The sequence below is a fragment of the Phyllostomus hastatus genome, unplaced genomic scaffold (genome assembly GCF_019186645.2).
Source record: "Phyllostomus hastatus isolate PE091 unplaced genomic scaffold, TTU_PhHast_1.1 phas_contig_40, whole genome shotgun sequence".
NCBI classification, from domain to species: Eukaryota; Metazoa; Chordata; class Mammalia; order Chiroptera; family Phyllostomidae; genus Phyllostomus; species Phyllostomus hastatus.
This window is the reverse complement of record NW_025333872.1, coordinates 90,300,213-90,313,399: the sequence shown is the minus strand read 5'-3', so window position 1 is coordinate 90,313,399 and position 13,187 is coordinate 90,300,213. Positions and strand designations below refer to the sequence as shown.

The 13,187-nt window shown below is 39.5% G+C and overlaps 1 protein-coding gene across 10 annotated transcripts in view; it reads left to right on the top strand.

Annotated features, from left to right (window-relative positions):
- SYNE1 (spectrin repeat containing nuclear envelope protein 1) overlaps positions 1-13,187 on the top strand; it is a 410,287-nt gene that overhangs the window by 103,518 nt on the left and 293,582 nt on the right. For 9 of the 10 annotated variants that reach the window (XM_045842725.1, XM_045842724.1, XM_045842728.1 and 6 more), the window contains 5 exons: positions 692-801; positions 4,380-4,430; positions 6,962-7,069; positions 8,981-9,118; positions 10,286-10,450. In XM_045842725.1, the coding sequence (XP_045698681.1) occupies positions 692-801; positions 4,380-4,430; positions 6,962-7,069; positions 8,981-9,118; positions 10,286-10,450 (572 nt within the window). The remainder of the gene's footprint in view (positions 1-691; positions 802-4,379; positions 4,431-6,961; positions 7,070-8,980; positions 9,119-10,285; positions 10,451-13,187) is intronic. The other variant, XM_045842726.1, reaches the window with a different exon arrangement.

Sequence of the window (13,187 nt, the reverse complement as noted above, 5' to 3'; positions counted from 1 at the left end):
ACCCCATGCATAATGATTAAATTTGCATAAATATCTTTGCCTGAATTTTACTAATTTTGTTAGGTAAACATTTATAAACTTAACATGACAATGACTGGAATCTTTTTAGGTTCTGTGTCTCCTTCAAAAAGCACTTCATTGTTCGAAGTACAGTAATTTAGAGAGATTGCTTAACAATGGAAAGGCTTTCTAAGGGATTGACTATATGGCATCTTCCTTTTTTCTAAAGCAAACTTTGCAGGATTTGGGGGGGTGTATATCTGGCCATACACAGTTACACCAGCTTTCTAGTCACTTGCTTGTCAGTGCCACACCTGTGTTTTAAGTACTGCCCATTCACTGCAGTTCTGAACTTTACTTAATATTTGTATTTTATTAACTAGATCGAACGTCTGAATAGCCATATAGTTTCTCAGGTTTTTGATCAATTCATGTTGAGATTTAGATGAAACAGATACTGCTTTCCTAAAGCTCCTAGTTAATATGTCCTCTTTATGAATTGCAAAATTTCCACCATGCGTCATTCAGACTACATTTGTTCCCTGCCCCTCCCCACAAAGTCTCTAAACACAACCTTTATTTCTCTTCTTCCTTTAGGACAGTGTCCTTGATATACTGGCTAGATCTCAACACTGTAGTACTACACTATAATGTGAATTCATGTCTTCACCCTTGATTTTGGTTTTCCCAGATGTGGATGTAGATAAGCCAGATGAGAAGTCGATCATGACCTATGTCGCCCAGTTCCTGAAACAATACCCCGACATCCACGACACCGGCCCTGACGGGCTAGAGACTGATGTAAGTGTCCATTCATCTTCAAGTGTTGATATGTACTCAACAAGAGGGATTTGGATTTTGAAGCATGCTGTCCCTCCCCCCGCCCCCCCGCCCAAATTGTAATACATTTGAATATGAGAACACCTGAGCAAAGAATAGATATCACTGATTTTTGGAGGTTATTTATTACAGGGAGAGATTTCTCCAGTTTGTATGTTGGCTACGATAGAGAAAACATGATTAGTAAATGCTAGGTATGCAATACTGATGACTTGAAATTGAGGCAAGATATTGGTGTTGGGAAACTCCACTGCAGGAATTTGAGGATGGAAGTGATCTCATTCCCAGCCCTTATTGGTGCATCTGGGTCTTGAGTCCCCTTGTTCTGCTCAATCTGATGAAAGTGCACTTCAACTTTCAGATATCTTTATATAAGTTGCTACTCACACCACACAAGGCAAATTTATAAAAATTCTAATTACTGTGGTTAGATTCTTTAGCCGTTCAATAGTTTAAGTAATATTTACATGTTTTCATATTGCTGAAATGACATATGTTCATTGTAATGAAAAAATTGGAAAAAAAGAAATTACCCCTATTTGACCTTTCTAGAGAGAACACATTCTAGAAAAGCAATAGTGTGTTGGTGTGAGTCCAAACATTTATATATATAAATACATCATATTTTAATAGAAATAGAACCACAGTATACATACAATTATTTTATTTTAATTTTATTTTATCGTTGTTCAAATACAGTTGTCTCTATTTTCCTGCCACCACTTCCCCCTGCCCCACCCACCCCCACCTCCCACCCTCAATCCTGTGCTCTTTGGCGTCATTGTACAAAACTTTTCCATGGCGTTCTCTCCAGGTCACCCTATATGCGTACAGTAATTTATTTATTCAATCTTAATTTCTAGACATTTCTGGGGTTTTTTTTTGCTAATATAAGCAATGCTTTATGAACAATTTTGCAAGCAAGCACTGCTTTGCAGTTCTTTCTTAGAAGTGTATTTCCTAGGCTAGAGAACTTACAGGTTTTGAATGCTTTAAAACATATTTTTATTGTAGTTCAATTACAATTGTCCCCATTGCTCTCCCCCACCCTGCTCACCTCACCTCTCCCACATTTAGTTCTCACCTCCCGCCCCCCCACCCCACATTGCCTTTGTCCACGAGCCAGCCCTAGATATCTGTTCCTTGACTTGACTGAAGCTTCCCCATTTTTCCAGTTATACCCCTTCCCCCTCCCCTCTGGTCACTGCCGGTTTGTTCTGTATTTCCATGTCTCTGGTTCTGTTTTGCACGCTTGATTGTTTAGTTCACTAGGTTCCACTTATAGGTGAGATCACGTGATGTTTTTCTGTTTTCACATCACTTGTAGGGACGTTTGTCCCATTTTACACTCCAGTCAGCGCACCAGAAAGCCTGTTTTCCCTGTTTTCAACAACAGTGGATGTTACCGTTCTCCTAATTTGTTAAAAGTAGTAGTTTTTACTATAGGCAGCTAGATTTACTGTTGTATTTATAATTAATTATAAGGCAAAATGACACCAGGGAAAGTAATAAATGGAATTTTTAAAATGTGTTAAAGTTATCTCTCCATCTTCATTGCATAGTTTCATTTAGAGAGTTTTGGGGGAATTTTGAGATTACAATGAAGAGCAACAGGAAAAACAAGAAATAAAATAAAATAAGCTTTCTAAATGAACTTAGAAACAGGTTTAAGAGAGACAAAGGAAGGCCAGGGGAACACATCCCAAAGTTTTCCAACAGGAAACGGCATTGCACCAGTAGACATCAGTGACTTCATGAAAGAATTAAGAAAAAACCCTGTAACTGCTATATCCTAGGTTGTTTGGATGAAGTTAACCCAGCATTAAGGGATGCTTCTGTGTAAATAAGAAACTCTAAATGGAGTGTGTTAGGAAATACAGCATAGAGAATATCAGCTTTCTATCTGATTTTTATATCAAGTGTTTTTATATTATTACCCAGTCAGACTTATTTCTGATCTGGGTTTAGTATTTGTACTGTTTTAATTTCTCTGGCGTTGATCATCCCCCCAGATGAGAAAATCCGTGGCTGAAAAGCCTGAGGAACGAAAGAGCATGCTTCCCTAATGCTCATGAACAGGGATTTCAAGCAAAACCCTTAGAGATTTGAAACACCCACTGCCGACGTTAGCTTGTTAATGCACTTACTAAAGAGGCTTTTTCACTCTGATGTTAATCTCATTATCCAGGAAGTAAATTCTGGTTGTTCTTTTAAACCTTCTCTCTATCCCTTTCCTAAAAATAGAATGCAAATGATTTCTTCAGTGTTATTTCAAAAATTAATTTTGAGAAGAATATATTATAAACATTGCCCTTTTTTAATGTGGCTTTTTTTAATGTTTGTGCAGCTATTTTATTTTATTTCATGATTATTTTTTAATCATTTTTTATTGTTATTCTATTACAGTTGCCCCAAATTTTCCCCCTTTGCCCTCCTCCACCCAGCCCACCAGAGGGGTGGGGCAGGGGGTAATGGTGGAAAGAAGGGGGAGAGACTAGACAGAGAACACATATGCATTCATGTATGACCCATGGATGTGGACAACAGGGTGGGGATTACTGCCATGTCTGTAATGTGGCCCTGGTGATGCAGGGCATAACTATCTAAAATGACCACTGAATAAAAAAATTACATTTTTATGATGTAAGGCCTATGTTCAATGAAGCTCAATGGCCACCCACTTCTATCCCGTGAGCTGTTAAGATTCTATAGACTGTACCTACTGGGGCTGTTGATGCCGTCGCCTCAGATACCCAGGATGTGTCTGCGCAGGCCTTAGTAAACCATTCTTTTAATTCACTTGTAAAATATTGGCATGACCATATCTTCCAGGCTTGCATTGTTTTATGTGTTTGATGTCTGTCCTCTTTATGAATTTATTAAAATTAGTTATTTTATTTAAATTAGATACCATTTTAAATCAAATTTTCTTGTTGGACATAAACACACTATGCTTTTCTTGCTTCGGTCAGTAAAACAGATAAAGAAACTTTTCCCCCAAAGGTATTCCCAGATGATCAGCGCTCAATAGTAAATGAAGTAGGCCTCTTGACCCATCTGTCTCACCTATTAAATGTTCAGTTACTTATCACTCATTCCCTCTCCCATTGCGACAAATACGACTGACTGCTCTCAGAAGCACCACACAGTCTTAATTTTGGTTGTAGGGATAGAGAAATGCATATTAGGATTGTAATTACAGAGAATACTGTGAATCCATATATGTTTTCTTTACATTGTTCTTTTAAAGTGTTTCATATTTCAAGACATCTCTAAAATGCATGTATTGCCACATAAGACTATTACAAATTAAAATGAAATCATCAAATGGTGGAATATCACATTGCCTTATTGGAGTTAAATATTTTGATTCTTTCAAAAGTTATGAAAGCATCTTAAAGTAACTATACCCTTAAAATTATTGTCTCTTCATTTATAGACAGGTGCTCCTCCATTGTTTTTTTTTTTCATTTGTTTCCTATATAATTTTTGTCCTGATTTATATTACTTTTCTATATATTATCTTTTCATATTGTTAGGAAATATTTCCAGGTTTCCCATCTTTTGCAAATTTTATCCACAATCTTAAGGTAAGATTTAAGTAATCTTGAATTAGCGACCTCTCTCAAGCATCCTACATTCCGTAGCTGGTCAGCCATTCCTTTGCATGTACTTGTCTTTATATACACTTTGCTTTTAATGCCTTAATTCTGTTATTTCCTTTCCCTTTCTAATGAAAAAATAACATACATAATTGCTATTAAGTGTTAGTAACAGTCTGAGTCACTCACATGGACTTTTCCATTAATACTTAATTATATGATGACATCAATTAATTCCTCTTTAATGACAACTAATAGCACTAATAAAAGGGAGAATGACAATGCTTGTTTTTATTATATTTGACATGGAAAGTAAAAGTAAAGTTGAAGACTTATTTTTTATATTTAAAATGATTACACAGGTCATTAACTGAAGTGGGTAAGTCATTAATTGAAATTAATAGTTCAGTTAATTTATAACACTGAGTTAATTACATGTCTTCCACTCAGTGATTGGCTCACGTGGTTTCGTAACCTTCATGGCGGGGTAAGCACTCAAAAACATGTGTAGAATGAATGATTATGAATGCTTTCCCCCATCCCAGTTACCCTGCGCCTCAGTGTCTCACCGTTTTGCATTCCTCCTAGGCCCGAGTGGAAGAATCTGTCAATGCAATATAGACTTTATGGCAAAATCACAATAAAAAATCCGATATAACCGATTTCAGATCAATTGTTACATTAACTTTAATTTCAGGCATACCAAGAGCATTTTGCGCCTCTGAGCCCATAAAAATGCATCATTCGAGCTTTTATGAGCATGAAAGTCAACTGAACATAAAGCCTGTGCCTCGATCACAGTCACTGTTCATTCAGAGGAGCTCTCGCGAGAGGCGCTGCCGGTTGGGAGTCCCGGGCTCTCATTCCGCTTGCTTCTCTAACTGGGTTACCAGTCGGTCATTTATTCCGCGATTCTGCATTGAGTGATACAGGGTGCCAGACACTGTGTTAGACTGGAGTGAAAAGAGATGCCTAAGTGTTTATATGTGGGGGAAAGAGACAATTCAGTGGATGATAAAATAGTGCATTTGGGGTTAACTATTTGAGCTCAGGCTGTTGCAGGAGTGTTACCAAAATGTGGTCCCTGGACCAGCAACATCAGGGTCACCTGGAAACTTCTTGGAACTGCAAATTCTCAGCCTTCACCCTAGATCCACTGAGCCGGCCAATTTGAGGGTGCTTTCTGGAAATCGGTTTTCACAAGCTCTCCAGATGATGCCGGTGCACACTAACGTTTGAAATCCCCTGGCGTAGACCTCTGGGTTAGGAAGAAGCGTCTGGCCGGAGAAGGCTGTGTCTCAGCTCAGCTCTAAAGCAGGCGTCCCCCAGGGGGGAAACAGGTTCCCGGCAGACGAGGGTTGTTGCCCTTGCAGGACGGGAAGGTGAGAGAGGACACGAAGCGCGACACCACTCTGTGCCGGTCTCCGTGCCAGGCGTGTTGTAAAGGTCGTGTCTGTCGTCCCCGATCCCCGGAAAGCGTGTGTGATGACTCCTCGGATGGTGGTACCACCGTGGAGAGGTTAGAAACAAAGAAGAACAGACATGTGCCCCAAGTCCCGGAGCTGATCCGTGTCAGAAGCAGAATCTGGAATCAGCGTCGCCTGCCTCCATGGCCAGCGCGCGCTGCTCCATCACTTCACCTTCTGACAGAGGCCGTTTTCTCTGTCACAGAGCTGCGATCATCACGCGAGAGGCTGCATTTGAAAGCTATTTTTAAGCGCCAAAAAATCACGTTAAATATGTTTCTGATTACTTTGGCATTCTTATCCGATAAGAACTCTTGATGGAAAATTAGGATATTTTCACTAATCCAAGGCTAGAGTGGCTCTTGTTATTATCTGTGGAATTAGCATGTACACTGCTTTTTTTTTTTTTCATTTTCAAGATGAAGGTGGTGTCCTGGATGCATTTATTCAGCATATAATTGAGTAAACATCTTATAGATTCCATGTTGCCAGGGTCTAGAACTACCACCTGATACAAGATAAATGTGTTTTGTGTTCGCGTGGAGATTGTAACACCGATAATATTTTTCAACAATAAGTCTGTCATTATGGTCATTGATGTTATTGTACTCTGATGCTATTGTGACTGTTGCTTTTTCAATTTGGTCGAATTAATCTCAGCCACAACAGCTCTCTGGGTTACCAATGGCCTTGGGTTTAGAAGCAAGTGCAGGCCTGTGTCTCTACTCCCATCCCAGCTATTGGTCTGAGTGATTCTTTTACTCAGGACACCCCCTTCTTGCAGACATGCTCTGAGTCAAATTAGTGTTTTTTGAGGAAAAAATACAGAAAGATCATTTCAGTATTCAAAGGTAGGTTAAAGTATTTTTACAATATTAATTCTTGTTTTTTACTGCTCATAAGGAGTGAAAGTGAGTAGAGAGAAAAATTTTCAGAGACAATTGGAACTTATTAAATATTAACTCTTTTCTAGGATGGGTCAGGTATTAATCAGCAATTAAATGAATGAAATGCACAGTTACTGATAAAATTGCAATGTCTGCTGGTTTCTAGAGAGAAGACAAGCTAATTCTGAAGGAGATGAAGGTTTGGATAGAACAGTTTGAAAGGGATTTGACAAGGGCCCAGATGACAGAATCAAATTTGCAGGATAAATATCAGGTAATGTATGAAAAAGGGATTTCAGTTGCTAAAACCTTTTCGTGAGTAAGGCTTATATATGTCATTTGCCTGTGTTTAATCTTTCAAGTGATATTAATGAAAAAGCCTGTAAAGAAATGAGGTGCATTAGCTTGTTGGCATGTCATTTAATAATTGTATGTCCAGGTAAATAAGTAGTTTTAAATTGTGTGGGTTCACACTTATATGTAGCTCTGAGGCTTCATAACTTTTCCAGATCTCAAAGTTCCATCAGTGACCCAGAAGAACAAATCTCTAGTTCTTGTTTTTACAGAACTTACAATTTTGTACATGTCACGTAACAACAACAAAAACAGTCCACTAAACAATGACTTCAATGCCACATTGGAAATCAATATTGAACAAGCTGAACTGAAGAAAGGACTGCACCATGAATATTTGGAGTGGGCCCACCCATGGGATCAGTTTCTATGGTGACCTGCCTAGTTCAAAAGGACTAAATTCCAGTTGAGGCCAGCGGGTGGTTGTTTCCCCAGTCTAATTACACTATTGTTAACTGGATTTTGGCTTCCAATGTCTACTTCCAGGACCCAAAATCGTAACATAAGTTTTCCAATTAAATTGTCATTCATTCTATGCAGCACTGACATTTTCTCCCTATCTAAAATAACATTGCATCTTAGTAGCAAAGCTATAATATTTTCTAGTCTATATTGTATTTCAATCATGTTTAAACTTTATTTTTTATTGTTGACACTTTCACAGATGACCCCCTTTTCCCACCTCCCTCATTCATTTTTGCTACAAAAAAGGTAGCATAATGTGACTCAACATGACAAACCATAAAAATTTTAGCATTACATTGTTGTGTGATTTCATATAATAACATCTATAAAGCAGGCTTGCATTTAGATGGATGATGCCATCAACATTGTATTTGATGAACTTGGCAAAGTGGACACTATGTGCTTATATGCAGTGTATGCTTTTTGCTTTGAAATTCAATGTAATATTTCCCCCCAAAATGCAATTTTGTGGGATGAGCCCCACTAAAAAAAAGTTAAACCAGTTAATTGAGAATAGAAGTGCAAGGACAAAGTGAATATACTTATTTAGTCCATTAGCGAGTTCTAGTTTTAGCACAAATTGTCAAAAGCTAAATTGCAAGTTATCAAGTTGCCTGCTCTACGGATACTATTTTATACAAGAGAACCAAAGGATTAGAAAGTGAGGAACAGAAATACTCCTCTAAAGCCAAATGTGGTCACCAGTTTCGTAAAACAGGGGGAGAGATCATCTGAAATCTGAACACGGGGAACATTCTCTTTTGTTTGTGGGTTTATTCTGCCATCAGCATTATCTGTTCCTACTTTTCAATCGATGGTGTATTTCTCAGTTTTTCCAAGCACAGGATTTTGTGGAATAAAACTGAAGACTGATTTCATATTTTGGTATTTTTAGTTACATTAAGTTGGAGGACCAGGAGGTAACTGTGGTGAAATATTTATTCAGCATCTCCCCCCAGTGTTCCTCCTGCGGACTCACACCTTAGTTTACTCTGTAAGACTCAGAAATGCTTTCAGATGTGTTATCCGTTAGGTTCTGTAGTGCCATGCTCACGCTCTTCAACATAACTGCACGTGGGATTTTCATCTCACGTTTGGGCGGGGAGTCATGTTTTAGGATGGGTTAATTTCATATGAAACGTAGGGGAGACAATGTGTAGTAAGTATTTAGCATGAGCCAAGCTCATTGTCAGGACGGCATGATGAACGGTAGCTGTGATTAGTATCGTGTCTGTCTCTATTATTAATGACAACATACACCAAGGGTTATCCAAATATGAGGGGTTGTTATTTAGGAAGTGTGGTTTCCTTTGCTATTGCTTTTTTTTGACTCATTGCCATGTTGTTGCTGTTTTTCCTCCCTTAGTCATTTAAGCACTTCAGAGTTCAATATGAGATAAAAAGGAAACAGATTGAACACTTAATACAACCATTACAGAAAGATGGTAAATTGTCACTTGACCAAGCATTGATAAAACAGTCCTGGGATAGAGTGTCCTCCAGGGTAAGTGCTGCCACGATTATTTCATTAGGGGTTGGGTAATTCAGCCAAGAATATTTCCCATCATTCTTTTCTACGCAGTGATGTTGCATCAGGTCCTCCCGCCTCTGTCTGAGATAGGGAAAACTTCACTGTGGGAGCATCTTTGTCCTTCAAGCTAATGAAAATACTTATATAAGAACTTTTTTCCTGCCTTGCCTGCCCTACCTGTAATGCCACCGTGGGCCAGACGACAGACTGAAATCTTGGACAACCGTCTGGGTCACTTCTCACTTTCCACAAGTGAACTCTGGGATTTTTAGGATTGGAGCCTTCACATCTTCTCCATTTTCCATAGTCACGTTCCATTAATAGTTAATAATTTTCCTATATTCACATTCATTTTTATAGTCTTTAAGTTAGCATGTCTTCTTATCTGGTCTTTCAGGAACCTGAAGGGAAACTGCTCGGTAACTTGAATATTAATACTTTGCAAACTGAAAGACCAAGATTTCCAAACCTTAGGCATTTCTATAACTAATTGGAATATTTGCCTTGAACTTAACCCTATTTTGTCATTTTTATAATCTATTTTTTCCAATAAACTGTATGAAAGAATAGCTTAGTTTCCAAGCACCTTGCCCCATTCTTCTTGGCATTTCATCAAGCTGGGAAATAGTGCTTGAGAACCAAATAGAATGGAAGACACCAGTATGAGTAGCGAATTGTGTCATGACAAAAGAATCCTGAATCCTTGTCTTCCTCTGGAGATGTCTAGATGACCCTGGTTTTGAGACCTGTTCTGTGAGACGAACACATGAGCTGGTGCCTAAACTCCCACATCCCGACGTGTCAGCATACCCAGTCCCCTCCCTGTCACCAAACTGGAAGTCAGTGGGTGCTTTCGGCTCTACCTATAAGAAGAAAATACCTTAAGCTCCTAGTAATGGCATTTCACATCTCCGATGTCTTCTGTTTCCTCAAAATTTGCTTATTACTGTAATTTTCTCCCCATTCTCAAAATACCGGATGCGGGACACAGATAATCTCTTACCTAAGAATATTAGGTAAGATGACATTAACCTGAAGTTAATACCAAGGTTTTAGGTAGGCTTTAATATCCTATGGGGGAATTTTAGGAACTGCCTTTTGGATGAGAGATAATTCCGGTTTCCCACTTTTGTATTTCAGCTCTTTGATTGGCACATACAGCTTGATAAATCTCTCCCTGCCCCTCTGGGCACTATAGGTGCCTGGTTGTACAGGGCAGAGGTGGCTCTGAGGGAGGAAATAACCATTCAGCAGGTCCATGAGGAAACAGCCAACACAATACAACGGAAACTTGAGCAACACAAGGTAAATATTCGGACCCAGAGAACACCCAGCATAACTTCAGGCGTAGTGTGGTCTGGAGGCGTGGCCTGTTTAGCACTTGCACTGACACAGGCCTCCCAGGCGTCCCTTCCTACTGACCCACAGATGTCATTCCTTCTTAGTTCTCTGAGCTGGGTGTGTCTTCTATATTCGTTAATCTGGAAAAATTGTTTCCTGGGATACCTGCCAATAGCTCTGTGGTACTGTTTCATCTGCAGGTATCTTGGTTATTTCCGTTGCTATGTTATTTTCCAAAAGATAAACCCACAGACTATATGCATTTACACAATAATGTAATTGGCCATTGGCTCCAGACCACATTCCTGCTTCTATTTTCAAAGGAAAGCAAGCTGAGTCCTTGGGTGCTGAGCTGGGGGTGGAGGTGGTGCAGGCAGTGGTGGTAGGAACTGCTGGCCTTAGGCCTTGGTGACCGCTTAGGCACTGGTGACTTTTCGTAGCTTACTGTTTGGTCAGTTGTGCTTGGTATCAGTTCTAATACCTCCTATTTGTGTCTCGCAATAGGTAAGATGTAACTAAAAGTGCTGTTTTCATTATACAGTCCTGCATCTTGTGTAGTTGAATTTGTGAACCTCGTTAACTGTCTCAGGGGAGGGTTACTGTAAATGTAAAAAACAAACTGACAAGGAGAGACTTCTACTCCTGACCACATATGTGCAATTGATAGCTCATGCGTGTTTTCTGCAATATTATTGCTATTTTTTTTAATTCCATCAAGGAAATGGACTGTCGTACATTCTAGAGTAGATTATAAAGCCAGTTCATCACAGATTCCATTGCATGTCCCTCTGAAAACGACTTCTGGAACCTGAGACATAGAGACATTGTGGGATTCCAGCTCCCGGCCCCTTCAGCTGATCTCACCGAGCCCAGACTGGCTCACCCACCAAGGCCGACAGCGGCGTCTCAAGGTCCTAGGCAGCCGGTCTGGGTCCTGCCGCCATTTATTCTCAGCCCTTCCTCACTTGTAGGCAGTTCCTTCAGACACTTTAAGTTGTGCAGATTATCTCTTAGTCTTCTTTCCTTTCCACCACACCGCCTCCAACACACACACACACACACACACACACACACACACACACACACACACTCACACACACACCCCTTCCCAGAAACTGCCTCTCGGCAGAGAGTGTGACTTTGGACTTTGTTCCATCCTTAGAGATGCACATACATAAAGTCTGGGCCTGCTAGTCGGTACTTTCAGTCTCTGAAGGTGCAGGATAAGAGATTGAGCCATGAGAATTTCCTGGGTTTGGGCCAAGTTCAGCTTTCTCAGAAGCATACAAAAGCCTGGACCACGTCCATGTTGAGATTCCCAGTATTTGAAAAGTAGGACACAATGCTAAAACACGTTACACAGACAATACCACTGTAACAAATGAGCAGTTCACCCTAAGTACAATTCAAAAATTTTTCTTCATGTAAATCATGTAACAAAGCTATGCTTAGCCGATGTGAATGTTTCATATGAAAGAAGTCACCTTGCAGTTTTAATCAAATATAAGGTGCATATCACTTGTGAGGTAGATGTGTCAGTTTAGCCAATATGCACTGAGAGCCTACTACGTGCCAGCTTTTGGCCCCCGGGGGATCGGTAGCGGTGTCTCCAATTTAGATGTTGGAGAAACAGCATGTGTTTGTTTATTTAATAGACTTACACTGATTGAAATGCTCCATCAAAGAGAAAATGTCCAACAATATTAACTGTACCATTTACTAGATAGTGAGACTTAGCAAAAATATTGATTCTGGGTACAGTGTAGGCAGCATCAGCCCTGATGCAGAACGAATTCAAATCGGGTGGCATGCTATTATTGTGTCTAAGTGGGTATAGGATTCGAGGCTCCTCCTGACTCTTCTGGCTCCATGGCGTGAGAGAGAGACCCTGTGCCAGCCACCCAGTGTAAGCCAGAAGCATCTCTCTGCCCACGTGCAGCAAACAGCCATAAAAACCAGGAATGGGGAGAACAAGAGGAGCGGGGGTCAGAGATGAAGGTTATCTGAGATGAAAGCCAGAAAGAACTAGGCTGGAAGAGGGGGAATGGAATGAGAAGACAGTAGGAAATGAGCAGAGGCAGGTAGGGGCTAAGATGAAGTTCGAGGCAACTCTCCAGAATGACCTATTTACTGAAGTGGGAGGGACTTGTACTAGGTCGGGGAACAGGTGCTTAAAGCCATAGAATCATCAAACGATGTAATTGTCAATTATAATATCAATTCTCACTATTCAAAATATATTTATTAGATATCTATAATAAACTGAGCTTTGGGGATGTGAAAAATGTGGATCATGATTAAGATAACTAAAATTATAGATTTTCTCAACAGCAGAAAAATCAGCTCATCAATTAGCTATCATTACTCTGCTCTGATATATTGGGCTCACTTGAAAATGCAATAAATTAATAAAAGCACAATATGGGACTCATCAATGCATGAGCAAGAATGGTTGGGAATATTGTCTTTACATCCCAATTGAAAAGGAATTAAGGCTCATGCCGTGAAAACTTAAATATGCTATCAGGACCCAGAATTCTTGATTTTGTCCATTCTTCTCACTTCTTAATATACCTCATTACATTACATTCTCATTACTTAATTCAGAAGCAGTTTTCGAAAATGGAATTCAGATAAATTTTTAAATACATTTTTTCAAGAAGTTCACTTATCTTTCTACTAATTTTCAATTTTAAAAATA